The sequence below is a fragment of the Syzygium oleosum genome, unplaced genomic scaffold, assembly GCF_021117445.2.
Source record: "Syzygium oleosum isolate NSW1041296 unplaced genomic scaffold, Sole_v2.1 Sole_v2.12, whole genome shotgun sequence".
Lineage (NCBI taxonomy): Eukaryota > Viridiplantae > Streptophyta > Magnoliopsida > Myrtales > Myrtaceae > Syzygium > Syzygium oleosum.
In genome coordinates, this window is record NW_026607496.1 from 9,381,639 (window position 1) to 9,405,078 (window position 23,440).

General features: G+C 40.1%; 1 protein-coding gene and 1 pseudogene across 1 annotated transcript; one reads left to right on the top strand and one right to left on the bottom strand.

Moving 5' to 3' along the window:
• LOC130139437 (uncharacterized) lies at positions 1 to 4,835 on the top strand (annotated as a pseudogene).
• A 3,517-nt stretch (positions 4,836 to 8,352) lies between these two features.
• LOC115674159 (uncharacterized) lies at positions 8,353 to 8,955 on the bottom strand. Its single transcript, XM_030596489.1, has one exon. The coding sequence runs from the start codon at positions 8,953 to 8,955 to the stop codon at positions 8,353 to 8,355; it is 603 nt and encodes a 200-aa protein (XP_030452349.1).
• Between the last annotated feature and the right edge of the window lie 14,485 nt (positions 8,956 to 23,440).

The following is a 23,440-nucleotide window of genomic DNA, read 5'->3' on the forward strand; positions in this document are numbered from 1 at the left end:
ATGGGTCCTTCCCCGCACGGTTTCCACACTTTTGGCACCTCCTATGGATTTCCTAAGGCGATCGGGGTTTTAGATCGCGGTTTGTGTGTGCAAGGTGTAGTGCTAAAGCAGGTAAAAGCATGCACAACAGTTGATATCAAAACAACACTTCAATTTTCATTCACATATACGTACACCCTTTACACCAACCTGCAAAACAAACATGTCAACAATCAATTCACCCCTTATAACTCCTAACCTACAAAACCATTTAACACAATGTTAGTGGACTTACCTTAGCCTTCACGAAGCGCTGTCACAAGACCACGTTAGTTAACAAACAATCAAGTTATATTAGGCCTAAGTCCTCAAGTCCCCAGCGGAGTCGCCAAGTTGTCGCGACCTCCCTAAACCGGCCCTGCCGCCTAAGGGGTTAGGCTAATGGATTACTAAGTTAAACCTAGCTCGAGCTCTCCCAAGCTCATACCAATTCGCGACTTAAGTTAAAGTTATTAACATGGAAATCAATTTCACCTAGGAGTCGCCACTAATCAGTTTTTGGTGGGTTGATTAGACACCCAAGCAAAGCAGGGGAGAAATGCTTTACTTCTACGAACCAGAGATTCAATGGGTACGGGGACTTGATTACACTAATTGACCAACTAGTGCCCTTTCGGTACCTAATCTTGCTCAATTCACCACCTAACGTGTTCACACTAACTGGGAGTTTAAAAAAATTCATTCCTAACCAAGCTAAGGGAAGCAACAATCACTACATGAACCTAACACGCATAATCAACCACATGCGAGTTTAAATTAAACATGCAATTTAAAGCATGCGAATCAAGCGAGGAGCAATCAAACATACGCTAATCACACAAAAAGGGAGAGAAAAGCAATTCTGAAGCCCAATTTCCAATTTTTGGATTTTCGAAATTTTTCTATTTTTTTTTTTAATTTTCGTTTTTTATTTAAAAATAATAATAATTCCCTAAATCGGCCTATGCTCGGTTTACGTGAACATGAAACAACTCAGAATATGAATATTACGAGAACCGGGCTCAAATCAACCGTTTCAAGATCGAAACTTGGTTTGGGCATTTCGTCGAGCATTTGGTGTGCATTAAAATGCCCCAAATGGCTTCCTCGAGCCATATTCGTGGCCTTCAATCTTACTCCGTGTGTAATATCAAGTGGAACCAAAGTATCAAGGTTATATTATCACATGCAAAGAACAAGATTAGCTAGAAATCACAACCTAAAACGCACGAGAACCAAGTTGGAATCGGCCTCCAATATGTGGGTTCGGGCTGCTTTTGCAAATTTGGGTTTAAACCCAGGTCAAGCAAACCTGTTGCATGCCCAGGTTTAAGCCCCGACACTCATCACGTGCAAGATCTATGGGAAACATCACTTCATCTGAGAGAATATACGTAACATCTACTTTTAAATGAAACAAACATCATGGAGAATGATCAAGCGAACACGTCGAAACAACCCCCCCAAGAAGCATACATGCACGGTTCATAATGACTAGCCATGAATCAATGTGGGTTAGCTTGGCTTTTGACTCAAGTTGCAAGCGATCTCATGGTTCACACGGGGCTTCAAAGACCAAACCAAGTGGATCTCAGCCTAATTTGTACACCCATATAACATTCATCAAGCTCACGAAGGTAGAAAACGCATGCAAAGAGGAGTAGCAAGTCAAACATTTAGGGCTCATGAAGGAGCTCTAACACTTACAAAAATTCCAGCCTCAGAAATCAGTTCTCTGGGCTGGTTTTCTCTTGATTTTTTCATAACTAAAACATATTCAAAATTGAACAAAAATACATGTAGGATACTCACCTTGCTTCCTAGTTTCTCTTTGAAGTATCCCTTGGCCGAGGGAACCAAAAACCTGTCTTCCAAGGGCGCGGGGAACTAGGCTTCTTCAAACTGGAAAATGAGATCTGCAAAGAAGGAACTGACAACGAAGGTTTTTGTTGGTCTCCAAAACCAGAATCAACGACCTCCTTTTCTGACTAATTTGACACTAACCCAAACTAGATGTATTCTAGTTTAATTTTCAAGTCACAGGTATCCTCATATATTCCTCATGTCTCTCAAAAACTCCCACTTTCCCTCACCAGTAACCGTCTGACTTCAACACACAAGATTTATGGGTTTCTCTCTTGACCCGAGAATGGGCTGCTTTTCGAGGGGATTTTGGGTGGCTTCCCGACATCCATTTGGGGCGTGCGACCTATGGTTGGAAAGCTCTTTGAATGTAGTTCCACTCTCTAGTTGAAGGTTTTGGCTAATTTTGGCTCGAAGTTCACGAAAATCTCACTTTCCTCTCCAAAAGTCAGTCTGGAACTTTTCTGGGTTTTTCTTTTTTGAGTTGCGTCTGAGGGTGAGTTTTTGGAACGACCGTCAACCCCCTTCCTCTTGTCTCATCCCTTTATTTTTATCCCCCAAAATAACGTGCTTCAGAGATCCTATCCATCAAATCCAACCCGATTTTTAGCCCGTGATTGCCCACTTACCAAGCCTGCAAACTGAGTCTCTTCACCAACTTTCTGACTCCAAAATCATCATAATTTGCAGCTGTTGAGTGAGCAGGTTTGACTGAGATTATCACGTGTCTTCAGTAGCTTATCCCTGGCAAATTTTTGTCCATTTGCACTCCTAATGATGGTCTCACACCTCGGCCAGAGTTCACGCTGATCGGCTGGCTGAGTAGGATATGGTGGGGCCACAAATTTGGCTACTCAGCAGCCTCGAATTGAGACCAAATCGTGGACCGGTTTTTGGAAGCTAATTTAAGTGCTTTAATCCATTCATTTGGTCGGAATTTTTGATCAGTTTGAAAGTTGAAGTATATTAGTTTAAGATGATAATCAGAATTTGCAATTTTCCATGCCCAAGTTTGCAGGAAAGTCCCTCAAAATTAGCCACTTTCTTGTCCGAGAATGCCCGATTTGAGCCAATTTGGTCCTTTTGGCTTGATCTGATCAATTTTACCTTGCCCGTTTTCAATTTCAAGCTTGATTAGGGGTAAAAATGATGATTTAAGGGCTTGGGGGCAAATTTTACAAATTTTGCGATTTGGTCCCCCAACTTTTGGAAATTGTATTTTGGCCCCAACTTGCTGGTTCATTTGCAATTTGATCTCTCAGGTCTCGGTTAGCTACACTCGAATCCTTGGCCCTTGCTCTTCCGGTTTTTTTTTTTTTTATAGAATAATTCCAAAATATTTTTGTGGAAAAACAAGCTCCAATTTTTTTGAAAATGATTTTTGGGCAAAAAATTTAGGTGTCAGCACCCACTGATGGAGAAGCTCAGACAGGTCCTGGCGGAACACGCATTGTCGAACGGAGAGAGTGAGAAGAACTCGAGCACCTCAATTTTCCACAAGATCAGAGTGTTCGAGGCCGAGCTGAAGGCTGTGTTGCCAAAAGAGGATGAGAGCACCCGCTCGCGTTCGAGAGCGGGAACGTGATTCCTAGCAAGATCAAGGAGTGCCGGTCGTACCCTCTCTACAAGTTCGTGAGAGAGGAGCTAAGGACGAGTTTGCTCACTGGGGAAAGGGTAGTCTCATCGGGGGAGGAGTTCGACAAGGTCTTCCAGGCAATGTGTGAGCGCAAGACCATCGATCCCATGTTTGAGTGCCTCAGCAGGTGGAATGGAGTTCCCATTGTTGCACAGAATGTGCTCTCTGTTGTTACAGAGAATGTGCTCTCAAATGTAGAAGAACAAGAGAAGATTGATATGGAAATGCACTGTTTTACATTCTCGAAAACGAGAAGAGTACATAGCTCTTTGAAAAAAACGAAAACTGAATTGCACTAACTTAGTAACTAACAAAAACCACTACACCACTAACTAGCAACAAAATAGGAACTGAAAACGACAAACTCCTACTATCTTGTTGACTAAGTAAAACCAAAAAACAACCAGCTAACAGACCAGAACAAAAATGACCGAAAATGGTCCTTAAGACATAACCAACATACTCCTCTTTGATCTGATCAATTTTACCTTGCCCGTTTTCAATTTCAAGCTTGATTAGGGGTAAAAATGATGATTTAAGGGCTTGGGGGCAAATTTTACAAATTTTGCGATTTGGTCCCCCAACTTTTGGAAATTGTATTTTGGCCCCAACTTGCTGGTTCATTTGCAATTTGATCTCTCAGGTCTCGGTTAGCTACACTCGAATCCTTGGCCCTTGCTCTTCCGGTTTTTTTTTTTTTTTTATAGAATAATTCCAAAATATTTTTGTGGAAAAACAAGCTCCAATTTTTTTGAAAATGATTTTTGGGCAAAAAATTTAGGTGTCAACACCCACTGATGGAGAAGCTCAGACAGGTCCTGGCGGAACACGCATTGTCGAACGGAGAGAGTGAGAAGAACTCGAGCACCTCAATTTTCCACAAGATCAGAGTGTTCGAGGCCGAGCTGAAGGCTGTGTTGCCAAAAGAGGATGAGAGCACCCGCTCGCGTTCGAGAGCGGGAACGTGATTCCTAGCAAGATCAAGGAGTGCCGGTCGTACCCTCTCTACAAGTTCGTGAGAGAGGAGCTAAGGACGAGTTTGCTCACTGGGGAAAGGGTAGTCTCATCGGGGAGGAGTTCGACAAGGTCTTCCGGGCAATGTGTGAGCGCAAGACCATCGATCCCATGTTTGAGTGCCTCGGCGAGGTGGAATGGAGTTCCCATTGTTGCACAGAATGTGCTCTCTGTTGTTACAGAGAATGTGCTCTCAAATGTAGAAGAACAAGAGAAGATTGATATGGAAATGCACTGTTTTACATTCTCGAAAACGAGAAGAGTACATAGCTCTTTGAAAAAAACGAAAACTGAATTGCACTAACTTAGTAACTAACAAAAACCACTACACCACTAACTAGCAACAAAATAGGAACTGAAAACGACAAACTCCTACTATCTTGTTGACTAAGTAAAACCAAAAAACAACCAGCTAACAGACCAGAACAAAAATGACCGAAAATGGTCCTTAAGACATAACCAACATACTCCTCTTTGGCTTAAGGAGCAGAACACATTCCAGCCTTCTTCTTCAGTAACTCAAGTCTGGTTGCTTGCAGTGGCTTAGTAAACACATCAGCCACCTGATCTTCTGTCTTGCAATAGAGTAGCTTCACTTCACCTTCTTGTTGCACTTCCCTCAGATAGTAGAACTTGATCTTGAAATGCTTGGTTCTCCTGTGAAAGACAGGGTTTTGAGATATGGCTAGTGCAGCTTGGTTGTCCACAAGTATCTCGGTTGGTCCTTCAACTTCCATTTCCAGATCCTGCATCAGCTTTCTCAGCCATATTGCATGATTGGTGCTGCAATAGCTGCTAGAAACTCGCTTCTGCAGATGGGTGAGCAACCACTTCTTGTTTCTTTGAGCTCCGGTGAAACATCCAGATCCCAAAGTAAAACAAAAACCACTTGTACTCCTCATATCCTCGACTGAACCAGCCCAATCACTGTCAGCAAAGCCTTGCAACCTGCAATTGTCCACTTTAGTAAACTTGACACCAAATGACTGAGTGCCTTTCAAGTATCTAATCACTCTTTTTGTAGCTACCAAGTGTTCTTCACCGGCACAACTTAGGAATCTTGAAAGCACACCTACTGCATACAGGATATCTGGTCTTGTTGCAGTTAGATACATCAAGCAACCGACTAAACTTCTGTAAAAACCTTCATCAGCAGGCTCAGCTCCTTCAGTCTTCTGCAGCTTCTCCTTTAGATTCATAGGAGTGTTCACACTTCTACATTCCTCCATCTCAAACCTCTTTAAGATCTCTCTTAGATATCTTCTTTGACAGATGAATACCTCGTCTTTCCTCTGCTGCACCTCCATTCCCAAAAAGAAGGACATTAGTCCAAGATCAGTCATTTCAAATTGCTTCATCAGCCCTCTCTTTAGTTCTGCAATCTGCTCTTCACAATCACCAGTAACCAAAAGATCATCAACATAAAGAGAGACAATAGTTACACCTTCCACACCCTTCTTCACATATAGAGTCACTTCACTCAAACTTTTTTTAAACCCAAGTTCTTGCAGATGCTTATCAATTTTACTATACCAGGCTCTTGGAGCCTGCTTCAAGCCATACAAGGTTTTCCTCAACTTGTACACATAATCTTCCTTGCCTCTAACTACAAAGCCATCAGGCTGCTCAACATATATCTCCTCCACTAGCTCTCCATTCAAGAAGGCTGACTTCACATCCAGCTGAAATACTTGCCAGCCCTTTTGTGCAGCAACTACTAGCAGCATTCTTATAGTATCCAACCTTGCCACTGGAGCAAAGGTTTCAGAGTAGTCTACCCCCCATACTTGCGCATAGCCTTTGACAACAAGTCTTGCTTTGTACTTATGTATTGAGCCATCAGGATTCAACTTTGTCCTGAATACCCACTTCATTCCAATCACCTTTCTGCTTCTGGGCCTCTCAACTAGATCCCATGTCTGGTTTTTTTCAATCATTCTGATTTCTTCTTCCATTGCAGCACACCATTTCACATCTTCACTTGCTTCCTTATAGCTAGCTGGTTCAAGCATAGCTGTATTGCATCTCTCATAGATTTCAGCAAGAGATCTAGTGCCTCTCGCAGGATCATGATCAATTAGATCCTCGACTTCCACTTCATTTGGTTCAACCTGCAATGGCACTACCTCCTCTTCAGCCTTGCCACCTTCCACAGACTAGTCCCACTTCTCATCTTCCATAAAACTCACATCTCTACACACCACAACCTGGTTGCTAGCAGGATGATAAACTCTATAAGCCTTAGATTGCAAACTATACCCCACAAAGATACATGCTTTTCCTCTTGGATCAAGCTTATCTCTCTTAACAGAAGGAACCAGTGAATAGCAAATGCAGCTAAACACTTTCAGGTTACTCACCTTAGGCTTATATCCATGCCATGCTTCAAATGGTGTCTGTTTGTTGAGAGCTTTAGTGGGCAGTCTGTTAAGAAGGAAGACTGCAGTGTTGGCAGCCTCAGCCCAGAACTTCTTAGGGAGTTCTTTCTCGTGTAGCATGCATCCGGCCATCTCCATGATACTTCTGTTCTTCCTTTCACTCACTCCATTTTCTTGTGGAGTGTATGGCCTGATGAGCTGGTGCTTGATCCCTGCATCATCACATATAGCCCTGAAACTGCCTGAGGTGTGTTCTCCTCCATTGTCTGACCTAATTGTCTTGATATTACAGCCACTCTCCTTCTCTACTTCTCTTTTGAACCTCAAAAAAATCTCATTAACTTCAGCCTTATTCTTCATGAAGTACACCCAACACATTCTAGTGCAGTCATCTATGAAAGTGATGAGGTATTTGCTGCCGTTCAGTGATTCTTCTGACATTGGACCACACACATCTGTGTGGATTAGTTGCAACTTTTCACTGGCCCTCCAATTTGACCTCTTGAAAGGAATCCTCACTTGCTTGCCTTGTAAACATGCTCTACAGCCAGTTACTTCCTTCTGCAACATAGGTAGCCCCACTGCCATTTCATTTTGCTGCAAGTATTGCAGCCCCTTGCTATGGAAATGACCCAGTCTTCTATGCCATAACTCCTCCTCATCTTGTATACTTTTCATGGCTTCAAAATTCTCATCAACTGGATCAAATGTAAAACACTTGTTCCTCATAGGAATCCTGAAAAGGATGTAACCATTCTCATCTCCTATGGCACACTCACTCTTCTCAAACACGACCTTCAACCCCTTCTCTACTAACTGACCCACACTCAGCAGGTTTTGATCTATCTTTGGCACAAACATAACCTCTGTGATAAGCTTAACACCACCAGGACCTTCAAGCACTACGTCACCTTTGCCTTCTACTTCTATGCGTTCTCCATTGCCAATCCTGACTTTAGACTTCACAGATTTGTCTAAATTGCTAAATAATCCTTCATTAGCTGTCATATGGTTGGTGCATCCACTGTCCACGAGCCATCCATCTCTAGATGCATTTGAGATGAAGCAGGAGGCAACAAACAGGTGCTCCACTTCACTGGCTACTGCAGTTTGACCTTCAGCTTGCTGTTGCTGATGCTTCTCCCTGCAAATGGCCTCAACATGGCCCTTCTTGTGACACCTCCTGCACTTCACATCTGGTCTCTTCCAACACTTGAAATGAGGATGATTTTTCTTCCCGCAATGCTTGCATGGAACTGCATTCCACTTCATGTCATATCCACCACTGCTTGAACCTCCCTGACTATGACTATGATTGGCCTCAACATGTCTTCTATTTTGGTTCCATCCTCTTCCCTTTTCTGCACTATGCAGCTTCAGCTTGGCTTGCAGAGCACTTTCGATAGGCTCCTTTTTCCTCATAAGCCTTCTTTGCTCCTGAGCCTATAGAGCACTTAGGACTTCAGCAAGTTTGATGTCTGAAATGTCCTTAGTGTTCTCAAGGGAAGCAATGGTTGCTTCAACTCTTTCAAGCACTGCAACCAAAACCTTCTGAACCAGCTTTTTATCATCTACATCCGTCCCTAGCACCCTTATCTTATTGGCTATATCAACTAGCCTATCAACAAACTCTTTCACAGACTCATTCTCCTTCATCTGCTGCCTTTCAAACTCCCTTAACAAGTTCAGCACCTTCATTCCTTTCACTCTCTCATCCCCTTCATATTCTTCCTTTATATAATTCCATATATCATGTGCTGAATCTTTTTTCATGATTCTAGTAAATATGGTCGAGGAGACAGCAGAAAATAAGCAAGATTTTGCCTTTGCTTTTCGGGTTACCTTCTCTTTATGGTACCTGATTTGATTGATAGTTGGGTTGTTGGGTAGATCAGCAACCTCGTAGTCCTCTTCCACAGCTTCCCATAGGTCTGCACCCTCCATGAAAGCTTGCATCTTCACTGCCCATGCCTGGTAGTTGTCTCCATCGAAGATTGGAGCTGTGATGGTTGAGAATGAGGCAGAAGGTACACCAGTTTGTTCCATCTTTCTTGCTCTACTTCGAATTTAGCACTCTCTCACAAGTCCCTTAAGATCAATAATGCTCTGATACCAGTTTTGTTGCACAGAATGTGCTCTCTGTTGTTACAGAGAATGTGCTCTCAAATGTAGAAGAACAAGAGAAGATTGATCTGGAAATGCACTTTTTTACATTCTCGAAAACGAGAAGAGTACATAGCTCTTTTAAAAAAACGAAAACTGAATTGCACTAACTTAGTAACTGACAAAAACCACTACACCACTAACTAGCAACAAAATAGGAGCTGAAAACAACAAACTCCTACTATCTTGTTGACTAAGTAAAACCAAAAAACAACCAGCTAACAAACCAGAACAAAAATGACTGAAAATGGTCCTTAAGACATAACCAACACCCATTCCAATTCGTTAGTTAACCATGTGTCCTGGTTTAATCTATTGGGTATGTCTTATTGTTCTTTGTCTTGGTTCTCCTTTTCTTTTTCCTGATCCTAGTCCTCGTCCGGATCCTGTGATGGGTTTGCAGATCAGGCGGGTTATGTAGGTTAATTATGTAAAGTCTTGCTGGTGCTCGGGGTTTTATAGTGAAAATCCTGTTTTGGGAGCTTCAGGGTGGCAGATTGTAGGAGGGGAATTAAGTGCCATTGAAGAATATAGCGATGGTAATCACTAGTTGCCAATGCAGTTCATGCAGAGAAAGTGCCCTTCTTAGATTCATTAATATACCGACCTCTTATTTCTGCACAAAGTGCAATGACAAGATACTGAGTCTTTGCAAATGGATTTCTCCGAGACAAAGAAAAGATGAAATGAACGATCCACCTAGACTCGGTTTGTTTCGCGGAAAATGTGACATTTATAAAAAATGTTTCCTGAGAAGTCATTTTCAGAAAAATGACAATATTTTCCGGTGTCTGGCTAAAACCTGAAAATAAACTAGAAAATATTTTGGTAATTTCCTAAGGAAAATTACTAAAATTTTCGAAATTTTTAATTAATTTTAATTATTGATTTCTTTTCTTTTCTTTTTTTCCCTTTTCTCTTTCTTCCTTGGTCAACGACCGTCCACAGGTGAGGGACAAGCTCACCCAATGCTAGGTCGCTATAGCCCGCGACGAGCGTTAGGGACCCGAGCATTGCATTTATGGACGGAGCTCAAGTGAAAAGGCATTGGGCATAGGCACCAAGGTTTTAGGCCTAGACTTGATGGACCCGGGTGTGGGCGAGGAGGGCCTAGGCCCGGCCTTGATGGATTCGGGTTCGACCGTTGAAGACGTGGTCTTGAATGCCAAGGATCCTAGAATCAGTGTTGGGATTCCCGTATCCAAGCGTAAACTTTTGAGTCCAAATGCAGTTGCCTAATCATATTTTGGATGACGTTTTCCAATTTTTCAAAGAAGTAATTATTTTCTTAAATTTAAGCATATATTTTCCATTGACTAGGAAAATATTTTCCGTTGATTCATTTGCCTAAACGAACCAAATGCCCAAAAATAAGGAAAATATTTTTCGCGAAATAAATGAATGTTTAGATAAATTGTCATCCTCCAAAAATGAAGCCCCAAGCTAATGACATGAAGACTCGCTGCAAGAAAAACTATTAGAATCAGGTCAACTAAACTGAGTCCACCACTATCATCAATTCGTGCATCTAATGAAATGGATGGCCGTGATGGAGACGGTCCAATGGACTTGGGTCCTTAAGGTGCATTTGGCAATCATTATGTGCCCGGGAACTGATTCTACTCAGAAATAATTTTTTTTTATTTCGTACCCGAGAACAATTTCTAAGCATTTGAAGGCGTTTGATAAGTGCCCAAAATTTATATTCTTGCAATAGAAAAAGAACAGAATTGCGTTTGGTAACTACCCAAAATTTCTTTTTATTAATAATATTTCTTCTTTTTTTTTTCTTTTTTTTTCCTTCTTCTTCCCCTTCTTGGCCCATGGCCAGGGCTAGCGAGGGATGGACCCTCGCCGCCGTGACCCATCTCCCTCACCTAGGTTGCGACGACAAGGTCGGCCTCGCCTAGCCATCTCCCTCGCCTGGGTCACGACAGCGAGGTCGGCCTCGCCATGGTTAAGCGAGACCTCGCCGTCGCGACAGCGAGCTGCCCTCGCCCAAGCGACGAGGGTCCAGCCCTAGCCTGTGGCCGGTCGTTGGTGGCCGACGGCCAGCCAAGAAGAAGAAGAAGAACGAACCAAAAAGGAAGAAGAACAAACCAAGAAGAATCATAAATGGAAAAATTGCTCCCAGAATTAAGAAGCTGCTTTTTTTTGCTTCTTGATTCTGTTCCAAAACTGATTCTAAGAACAAATTCTTGCAAATTTGTGCTCACAAACAAACAATTTATCAAACGGATTTCTGTTCCAAAACTGATTCTGGGAACAAAAGAACAGAAATTATCACTATTTGGCAACTTGCCAAACAGCCCTTAGTTAATGATCTATGGACGGCAAGTACACTCAAACTTCAAATCTAGCACTCGCATGGTCTCCAAGGGGTACGCACAGTTCGGATCTGGTCGTGTTCACCCGACCCCGTCTCAAACATGAAGGATGTATGTTTATTGTGACTCGACTCGAGAACCAACCCGTATAGAAATCAAAACAGAAACTCAATCCGGATCGGATTTTTTTTTTTTGTCTCACAGGGTATGGTGAATCAATCTCCATTTAACCGTCCCAACACTTTTCCAGCACAAATTTTGGAACAAATTGCCAGGATGAAAGAAACTTGAGAGTAATGATCGCTCTTGTTGATACGGCTCCTAAAACTAGTCTAATCTGACCAGTTAGAGGAGTCAAAAGAAGTAAATTTGAAAGGAAAGACAACTAGAATCAAGTCGAACCTAGGTTATGAACGTTGCACCTCCCAAATAATAGAAACTTTCAAAGGAAGCTGCAGCACTGACTTCAGAAAGAAGAAAATCTTAGGACACTTCCACATCGGTTGCCGCATGACTAGGAACTACTTGTCCCAGCTGAGTTCTCTGTTGATCTTCTCCATACCATCTTCCCACAATGCATCAGGGTCAAGATTGCAATAGCATAAAGAAGAGGAATTCCAACCAAGCAAACCCCAGAAGCGAAATTCACCAATGTCTGCAAAAATGCAGAAGCGCCAAAGCTTAGTAGGCTTAGAAGTTTGAGAAACTGAAAGACTAGCCCTTTTCTTTTTTCTCTAGGAAGAATTTAAAAAGCATTGACATCATCTGTGTATTTAAATCAACCGATATAAATCAACCGAAAAATCCAACAATCTAGCTATGTTAGCAGTGGTGATATAAAGTTAGTGTGTGGTGCATTGTTCAAGCAAATCACAAGTAAAACTTCTTGTTCAAGCAAAATTATTATTGAAAATGAAGCAAGGCTTTGTTCTATTTGATCTTTCATGCAAATAGTATCTGCATCACGTGCATGTGTGTTGAGTGGTCTTGGGCCTCTGTCACCCCAAAAGCTAACTCAAAGGGTGAGGTTTTCCCTCACACTTATAAACTGACTACCGGCCTCTTCCACAACCGATGTGGAATAATCTCGACAATCTCCCTTTCACACATCAGACCCTGAGTCAAAGCCGCGACAACCCGTATCACACCCGTGTGACTGTTGGGTCCAAACTTGTTGGTAACTTAGGCTCTAATACCAGTGTTGGGTGATCTTGGGTCTCTCTTATCCCAAAAGCTGGCTCAAATGATGAGACTTTCTCTCACACTTATAAACCGATCACCAACCCCTTCCACAACCAATATAGATCAACCTCAACAATCTCCCCCTCACACATCGGCCTTGGGTCGGAGCCGCAACAACCCGTATCTCTCCCGTGTGATTGTTGGGTCCAGACTTGGTGGCAAACTAGGCTCTGATACCAGTGTTGGGTGCTCTTAAGTCTCTCTCATCCTAAAAGCTAGCTCAAATGGTATGGCTTTCCCTCATACTTATAAATTGACCACCAGCCCCTTCCACAACTAATATGGGACAACCTCAATAATGTGTACGCATCTATTTTGCTTGCCTTCACAGGATATATGACAACTAATTAAATTATCAACACCATCATTAAGCATCGATAGCCTTGGAACTAGCGTATTATGAACACTCAGTATACATCCAACGAGAAAGATAGCATAACCATAGTAGGTGCATATATAGGAGTCGCACAACGTGTTGCCTGTCAAACTCCAAAATATCTTTCCTTCTTTTGTACACCAATACATGAGACTTATTCATGAAACAAACTCAGATTGTAAGCAAAAATGTTCAGACAACTCAATCAACTCCAATGAAAGACATTGTTACACATATAAACATCTGAACAGAGAGCAAGCAATTCATGCACTCCGTGGAAATAGATAAATTTGTTGACTTATTGCCAAGGAAACAACATGCAAAACATAAGATACTAAGAAGATAAAGCAGTCAATACCATCATTGCTGGCACCAGATGAATGATAAAATTTAAAACTTGGTTAACTTTGTTCTGTTGTGCATACACGAGCTTGAACTTTCTCAAACTGAGAGTGCTTCTCTTAAAAGAAAAAATTTCCAAAATCAAGACGAAATTCTCTCTTGACTCAAAAATACTTAAGCACATTCTTTCTATTCAGTATCCTCATTGCAACAAATTGGGTTTGGGTCGTGAGGATGATGAAGAAGAAATGGATTATTTTTTTAAGTTGAAGGAGAGATTGAAATGGAAACATTCCATTTATCTTTATAACAATCATTATGTTAAGTAGTTTACTAGATCTACCTCTAATGAACATGGACATTGCAAGCATGAATTTCCAACTGAGCAGGCCAAGCCAAGAAGATCCATTGGAGATTCAATACAGCTTCTAAGCCTGACAGAAAAGGACACGAGTTTGTATGGGTACCAAAGAAATGATGAAGATTTTCTTTATTGTAAGTGATTATGAGAAGGAACAAGTGGTATCTGGACAAAAGTTGTTCACGTCATATGATAGGTGATACTGCTAAATATGTGAACCTAATTTAAGTGGATAGTGGTACTATTACTTTCAGAGGGAAGGACAAATGAAGAATTGTTGGCAAGGACAACATCAAATTAGGAAATATGATCATTGAGGATGTATCAAAGGACTCAACCACAATCTCATAAGTATCGGTAAACTATGCGACAAAGGCTTCACAATTAGCTTTGAGGAAAGCAAATGAATTGGAGTAAGTAAAGACAAATCACAATCATCTACTGGAATACGTTATGGCAATATCTATCTACTAGATGTTACTTGGTGCTTAACATCCATCAAAGATGAAAAAGAGTTATGGCATAGGAAGCTAGGCCATGTTAACATAAAACAAATTTCCACTATATCTTTCAAGGATCTCGTGCGTGATTATCCCAAAATCAAATCTGACAAATCTGAGTCATGCAATGCTTGCTCCTTTGGTAAGCAAGTGAAAAGTTCATTCAGATCTATAGATGTCATTGCTATTGATCGAACTATACAATTATTACATATGGACTTGTCTGGACCAACAAGGAATACAAGTCTTAGAGGCAAAAGGTACCGTCTAGTAGTTGTTAATGATTACTCAGGGTACAAATGGATAATGTTCCTAACCCACCATAATGATGCCTTTAATCATTTGTGAAATTTACATGGAAAATTCAAAATTAGAAAGGTTATAGTATCTCATCTATTCAAACCTATAGTGGCTAACAATTCACCTAGAGAGGGAGTGAATAGATGATTTTAAGAAAACTTGACTAACTTATGTGGAAATAATAACTTCAAGTTAAATATAAGTGAATTAACAGAGACGAGTTAATATTAGTATGAACCAGTAGTTATATCAAGTGCAGTGTGCTTCTATGACGAATATAGAAATAAGTAGAGAGATAGAAAACGATGCACTCAAAGCTATATAATGGTTCGGCTTGATATGAGTCTACGTCTACTCTCCTAGACTAACAGCCTACTTGCTAGATTTCACTAGCAATCTTCTGAGTAGTTATAATAATATATACCGCTAATACTCAAACACTTACTCCCGAAACTAGTGCTTCTTATATCCAAGCAGATAGATCTTACTATCACACACCTAAGCACAAACTATAACACCGATACACTTCTCAAGAGATCACACTTTTTAGTGCGCTCAGTAAACAGTAAACATGTAAATCTTTCTCTGCTAATTGGGTTGCTCGTCACTCTTGATTATTCTTTAGCGACTTTTGATCTCCTTTTATACCTATCGGCTTCCAATTTTCCCATTGGACAATCACAAGAATCAATCTCCAAGTTATCCGTTGGATGATTATTGTGAAGATCAATTTAGCCGTTAAAACCAATCAATATGAGTTTCTGGAGATTTAGTTGCCCATACAATCAAATCTTCCAGTTTCCATAAATAGAGTAGTTTGAACTATGAAAAGAAATCTGTCTCTTGGATAATTGTCAATCAATCAAGATATCACACATAATTAGTATTTTCCGTGTAAATATTTCTCGAGATTGATACTCAATCAAAATATTTATTTAGGAATCCAAGCCATATAACTAGTTGCCACAAATGTTTAAATAAGACGTCATAGGATATTTTTATCTAGATTTCCAAAGCACGTGATAAATTGCTGTATAGGTAATTAGGCGCTCCGCTTATATCTGCAATTTCCGGATATATCTGGTATCCTAGTGATATTGTATTATGTCTCAACTAGTAACTCGAGTACATTAGTGATGTAGATTCTGTGATTCTGTTCACCATGGTACCTTCAAGTCTCTTCACATTCTTCTAGACTTGTTCACTCTTATAGGTTCATCTAGTCTTCACGAATCTTTTTATTACATACATCTGAGTTCCCTTAAAGTGGATATTACCTGAAATATAGACAACATTTGCATTTATCGAGCTCATAAGGTATCCATGGATTGTTTTGTCAACTTCAAAATATTATAGGAGGTTTTCTTAAAAATCTCCCCTTCTTATGGTGATAAAACTATCCATGCAAATATCATTGACAAGTTTTAGGACTTAATTGTACTTTTTGAAAGTTTTAAAACTCAGCTGCACTTTATTGACAAGTTTTAGGACTTGATTACACTTTTTGAAAGATTTAAGACTTTCAATACACTTATCCCTTTCTTATATAAAAATGGCATATAAAGCACATTGGTAAACTATATAATATATATCCAACCATGTCTTTTATATACTCAAGTATTGTCCCGTCCTACAATTAATATCAGCATATGCTAATATTCAAAGTCCTATATCAACATCTTGTATAAGTATCTATCCATCTTGTATCATATATCGGCACTTCAAATACATCATAATATCAGCATCCACATATCTGTAAATCTGCACCATATATCTGCATCATTTACATACATCCTCTATCATATACTCTATTGTATATCTGCACTTCAAACACATCATGATTTCAGTATCCATATATCTATATATCTAAACCATATCTGCATCATTTCTCCTCCCTTTTGTCAGCATCACACAAAATACTTGATATATCACAAAATATCAATTGATTCAACAAGTTAGCAAAGTTGAACATCAATACACAGTATTGCAACCCAATACATTCAAGTCCAAACATATTTAAACAAACCACTAAAATATCAAACGTCAAAAATATGTTCAAACAAAATATGCAGGCAGTATACTTTTTTCACTTAATGAGGAAGGTGTGTTGATAAAGAATGAGGAAAACATATTGGCTTTGAGAGAATCATAGCATTTCAAAGTATGGAGTTTGTGCTCGAGTCTTATCAAATAATTCTCAAAACCTTCCTTGAGGGTTGTCATGTCATCATTTTAAGATTTGACCTCCTCCTTCAATTCTTCTTGATTTGCTCTAACTTCCTTCATCAACTTTACTATCGGACTCCTCTTGAGTCATCAAATCCCTTCCCTTGCTCTCTTGACTTACTCTGAGTCTGAGCATATCCTTCCATCTTTTCTTATTCTTCCTCTCTTGACACATTAATTTTTGTTAATAGGTCCAATAAGGTTAAACTCGAGACTTGGGATTCCTGATCGTGACAAGGCCTATTTCTCTGCCAAAAGAGTCAATTAAGTGTCATTAGAGTCCCATTTGTATATAGAAATTAAAAGCATTCCATTCGATTTGTATTTAGACATCATTTTCTTAGTAAGTCAAAGGTTGACTTCTAAATTGACTTTTTTGTCAAACCTAAAAGTCAAATCTTGCTCAATATTTCATAATTTTTTTGAAAATCATGAAAACATAAATTTTATCCTTACATGCATAATTAGGCTTTTAATTTTCAATTTTTTATAAAAAAAAATGATTGAGAGTTGACTTTTTGGTCAACTCGAAGATTTTGATCCTTGTTTTAAAAATTCCAAAATTCATTGATTTGATTCCTTTTTTAGACATTTGATCTTGGGTAGACTAGTCAAAATGGGGTTATAAACCCATTTTTTAATCATATTTGATGGGTTGGGTTCTTATATAGGTTAATTATATTCAATAAATGAGTTAGAAATGGATTTAAATCCAACTCTATGTATCATAAATGAGTTTGAGTTCACAACTTGCTTAGACCAAACCCACATCTATGACTCTCTCTCCACTCTCTCTCGCCCTCACTCAATTTCGCATTTGCTCACTTTGTGTTTTCACCTTAGTTTGGGTATAAGTTATTCTAAACTAGGCTAAATATGGTAGTATTTTAGAAATATTGATCGGATCGGGTATGAGTCACTAGATTTGTATTGCATAAAAATGAATCAATTTGAGTCGAACCATTTTTTACCGAACCCGACTCACCCACTTGACAGTTCTAATTCAAGGACTATAATAATTCAAGATTTCAAGCCATTTCAAGATTTTGAGCTCAAACGAGTCGACCAACGTTCAAAAACAAGATTAGGACTATGGTTGACTTTTCACAATAAAGTCAAAGAGTACATTCTAATTCTCATTAGGCCAAATTAATCCAATTTCAACATCAATTTAGGCACAATTAGGATAATTTGAGGAAGTTGAGCATAAAACAACAAATCAGGAACAATAGGGTTGAGCCAGGTCAACCCAAGTCAACCAAAGAAGTCAGCTCAGCTCATGAGGTAATTTGAAGAGAAATAGGACAATTGGGAAGTCTTGAGTCAACCCAAGTCAACCTAAGAAGTCAGACCATTCAACCCACAAAACTACTTGGTCGATCCCCTCCCTTTGTATTTATAAAAATGACAGATTCTCTCAATTACCGAAAATTAAATTCCATGTCATCAATCCTTAAGGGCACCAATTTTATTCATTTATTTCCCCTCTAATCGAGACCTTCGGATGTGCCATGTTACATATCCTTAACCCAACTGACCTTCTTAGAGCCTATCATATCATTCCTTGCTCGTTAAGGAATGAAATAAACCATATGAGTAAAAAAACATTAAGGAATAAGATTAGAGATGAATTTGAAATTTCCCTCCAATTTTTCCCTCTTTCTTCCCTTGGCCGACCACACTCTCTCACAATTACACTCTCAAAAATTTTTGAAAAGAAAAAAAAGGCTCTCAAATAACTTTCTTTGTCTCAGTTTCATCTCTTGGCGTCTTCTTTGCTTTGCTGAATTCCGCTCTTGTCGGACCCATTCCAGCGCCAATGACCTTGGCTCTTCATGCAACCAGCCTCTCCGGTGAGTCCTCAAGTCGATCATGGTTGGCGCCTTCCCCTATCATTGTCGGAATCACCATAATTCAACTAATTTCCTCTATTGTTCACCGGTGATCCTAATCAAATGTAAGAGCTCTAGTTCTCATAGTAATTCCAAATGACTATCCTATGACTTAGTTTAGTCATTGTCCAAAATTGGAAATCTATGATAATCTTAAGTTAGGTGTTGGCACCTAAATTTTACCTGGTCATTTAGGGTTTAATTGCACAAAAATTAGGGATTAATTTTTAACCCCTAAATAAAAAAAATTTCATTAAATTACATGGCACATAGATATTAGGCGCATTTGCATTAATAGAATTTAGTGAAACATATTTTCCTTTTATTTTATTTCATTTTTTATTTAAAAAATCATTATAAAAATTGAAAACGAAAAAAGAAAAGAGAGAGAAGACAAAAGAGGGGTCTCCCTCTGGCACACTTACAAAAAAGAAAGAACAGGAGGAAAGGACACAGAAGAAAGTAGTCTGCATGTTTCCTTAAAGGAAAAGCTCACAAGAAGAGACAAAAGAGGGCAAAGCTCTCTTCTTTGGTCTCAGTCAATGCACGTCCAAAACAGGGGGAAGAAAAGGAGAGAACAGAGAGCAAAAAAAAAAGAAGAGAGAACAGAGAGTGGGAGGGGAGACCGAGAAGAGAAAGGGGAGGGGTCTAAGGGGAGAGCGCTTCGGCTCCTCTGTAAGAAGGTCGCCGGAAAATCTCTTCCCCCTCCCAGTGAGCCGGTCACCGTCGCCGAACGTCCGTTGCCCCGGACGTCGTGTTTCGTCTCGGTTGGTCACAAACAGAGAGAAGGCTTTGAAGAGGAATAGACAGAACTGGAGAGAGCATCGGAGAGAACTTGACGGCGAGATCAGAGACTGAGAGCCTCACCTACTCGCCAGAGCGCCGCCTGAGCCGCCGCCGAACCCCCCAGCCATCGCACTTCGCTTCGGTCATCTCCGAACCAGGTGGGTTTTACTCCTCCACGTCCCCTGTTTTCACCAATGTGCCGGGCACACCGAGCCTATTCGGTGGTCGGCCGGCCCCGTCGACCGAGGCAAACATTCGTTTGACACCCAGTGAGGATGGTATAGATGTTATATGTCGAAAATCAACCATGAACTTCGTCAAAATCAAGTCTATAACGTCATTTCTCGCCTGCACCATACCTGTTTGGTCAAATGCTCGAACCGAACTGTTTAAGCTTTATGATGTTGAACCCGATTGTGCATTTTTTTTGGCGTTTCGATGCAAGCTGAGTTGAACCTGTGTCCAGATAGGGTCATTTAGAGCTGCATATATCACCTTTGACCCAAAAATCACCCTAGATCTTGGTTTTGAGTCTCCATTTGTACTCGCCTACCACTTGTTCGACAAAATGCCTAAGTGGAAGTCCCGATGTTTTTTTTTAGAATCAACGCCTAGGACTTGGTTTTTGTGCTTCTGTATTCTCATGCCTATTAAGCCAATACTGACGTCATGATTTCTTTCTATTTTGTGGCATGAAAATCGCATTCCCGAGTCGGCCATGGTCGAACGAGTCGCCGGAGGTGCTACAACCCCCCGCCGGAGCGATGCCCGCGGTTGGAGACCACAACCGTTAGCCCGCTATCTCTATTTCATGTGTGTCCGTGCTTGTTTATTCAGTCTTAAGGTCTGTTGTTGGGGTGAAAATCAAGTTTTTACTCGTCAATGTCTTTTCCGCGGCTGGAGTTCGACGACGGTTCGGCAGCCACATTGGCCGGCGGCGAGGGTGTTGAATTGGTGGCGATCATCGGTGTCGCCGGCGTGGGCCGAGCCGTCGGACGGCGGTGGGGGCGCTCTCGGCGAAGTTCCAGTGAAAGGCCATCGAAGACGAGATGATGTTCTGGGCACGAAGAGGAAGAAGACCAGAAGAGTAAAAAGAAAAAATAGAATAAGAAAAAGAAACAAAAGAAAAAGAAAAAAAGAAAAGAGGGAAAACAAAAATAAAAAAAAAATAAAACGGGGGGATCCCGGGCGAGTCGTAATCCAGGTCGTAAATCTGGGTCGGATTGGGTCGGGGGACCCGGTCCGGAATCTATATTTTATCAATAAAAATATTCAAAAATTCAAAAAATATTAAAATAATAAAAAAAATTAAAAATTCCAAAAAAATCCGAAAATGTTTAAAAAAACCAAAAAATTATTAAAAAATCTGAAAAACATTAAAAATTCAGAAAATTCATTAAAAATTGAAAATTTTCAGAAAAATTCATAAAAATTCCAAAATATCCAAAAAATTAGGAAATATCCACAAATCAGTTTTTGGCTTAATTTCACTAGATCTTTTAGTATTTAATTTCATTCTAGACTTAGTTTAAAATTTGTAGAAATTGAGGAAACCTTTAAAAAAATTTCCCAAAAATTCGAATAAGCCATTAGGGCTTTACTTTAGGGTTTTTGATTGACTTTTCTTTCTAGAGACGATGCTGGGTCCCTGGTTGTTTATTTTCTTTATGATTATCTTGTTGCACACTTTTAATACATTGATTGTTATTTTCTATTTTTAGAACAGTTAGGTGGAATCTTAGCTTTTTCAATAGGCTGCTCGGTACGTTAGTTTTGCGAAAATTCAAGTTTAGATACCGAAAGGGCACTAGTTAGATCGCTAGCCATGGAACTCCCTATTGAAACATTTCCAGAAACTCGAGTCTTATTTTCTCTTCTTCTTTCGGTGGAGCTTCCTCTCGTTGTTCTTCTTGCAGCCAACTCCCTTTTATTCAAAATTATTCTTCCGCCTTTCGAAGCCGGAACGTAGGAGTCATGATGATCCGGATCTTACTCACAAAGCAATATAGTATTATAAGCATTCATTGTAGTGATGGTAGGGGGATGTTGGAAATCGGACACTTCCTCGGCCCAGCATGTTGAGACCAGAGCGTGACTAGAGAGCGAGTTCTAAAAAACTCCCATTTTCTCGTTGGGGTTCTTAAGAGCTTCCTGTTCATCCGCCACGTTGATTTTTCCTTCTTTTATGAAATCTTGGATTTTTTGCTTCAAAGTCTAGCTTGCATCCGTCACATGACCCGGTCCCCCCTCATTGGGACCTAACCAAATTCTGCCAATTCCTTCCAGCCTTACTCAAATAGGGGGTTGGGTGGAGTGCGGGGGAGCGATTAGTACATGCTGACGTCCGAAAGTGCTTCGCTTTCTATGGAGATAAGAACAAGTAGATCATAAGTTAGTATTGGATTTACCGGTAGAACAGATCGATGATCCTATCTTCTTGGATCCAATTCCAAAATTCCTAATGAACCCTGGTGAAATCAAGTTCCCGAATTTAGAATCTCTGGTTTTCGCACGTATCAAGATAACACTCCCACGTCTCGATCAGGGTTTATAGCCGACCCTTGATCATGACTGGTGGCGACTCCAATCAAATTATTAAATTAGACAATTCTCGTCACGTGAGGTATGAGCCTCGAGAGTGTCTCAGTCGTTGGATTAATGAACCATTTGGTTTGTCATTCATACGAACCAATCGTTGTTCATATCCATCAACAAATACCTTTTGGCCTAACCGATCGGGACAGGTAGGTCGCGACAACTTGGCGACTCCACTGGGGACTTGAGGACTTAGGCCTAATATAACTTGATTGTTTGTTAACTAACGTAGTCTTACGGCAGCGCATCGTGAAGGCTAAGGTAAGTCCGCTAACGTTGTGTTAAATGGTTTTATAGGTTGGGAGTTATAAGGGGTGGAGTAATTGTTGACGTGTTTGTTTTGCAGGTTGGTGTAAGGGTGTATGTGTATGTGAATGAAAATAGAAGTGTTGTTTCGATATAAACTGTTGTGCATGCTTTTACCTTCTTTAGCACTACACTTTGCACACACAATCTGCGATCTAAAACCCCGATCGCCTTAGGAAACCTGTAGGAGGTACCAAAAGTGTGGAAACTGTGCAGGGAAGGACCCATGGCTATCCCCTTTGGTCCCGCTCATCTTTGAATAGTGATAAAGAGGACTGTCCGATGCAAGTGCGGAGTGGGGAAAACTCTTTTGATCTATTTGGGATGGGGACCGTAAGCCTTTAGAATCTCACCTTTTAGTGAACCATACAAGTGCACATGCGTGTCTTTGTGATTTGAAAAAATGATCGTCACCCGCTATAAGTATGATTTCTCTCATTATTAGTTCACTTTGAATTGAAATTTTATTTTCGCAAAATCCGTGGAAATCAATTGAATGCCCAACATGATTTAGGCCCATAATAAGAAAGTTCTTACATGCAGTGTAGGCCAATATTTCTCAATTGACCCCATAGAACAATTGGTTTGTCGGAATTTTCGATTGTGGGTCTAAGATCAATTTTTGTCACTAGATTTTTCAAAGTCAACGTTGCAATTTGAGATGTCAAATTGAAATTATATTGGGCGTTTGAATCTTTCAAAATTGAAAATTTTTCAAAAGTAGGCTCACGTTTTAATGGGTGAAATTTTCAAAAATAAAGTCACAAATTTGTAGGAAAATTTCTCAAACTCAAACGATTGGAACTAATTTGGTTTGCAAAATCCAAATGGACGTTTGATTGATAAACCATGGAATGATCTTTCAATGGTGCTTTCTCTTATAAGTGAAACGGTCGCAAAACACTTAACCCTCGTAAGCAAGGATTCAGGGGCAAAGTATTTTTGTCTCGCTTTCATTATAAGAGACAGCCTCAATGAGAGATCAAATTTTTCATTCTCATACTGACATTGTCTTCCTTCTGCAGGTTATACGTGATGGTCGCTCCTTGAAATTCTCACGCTTGGGGACGCCAAGAAGTGGACTTAGAAGCTAGGACGAGATTCTCTTCTATGCA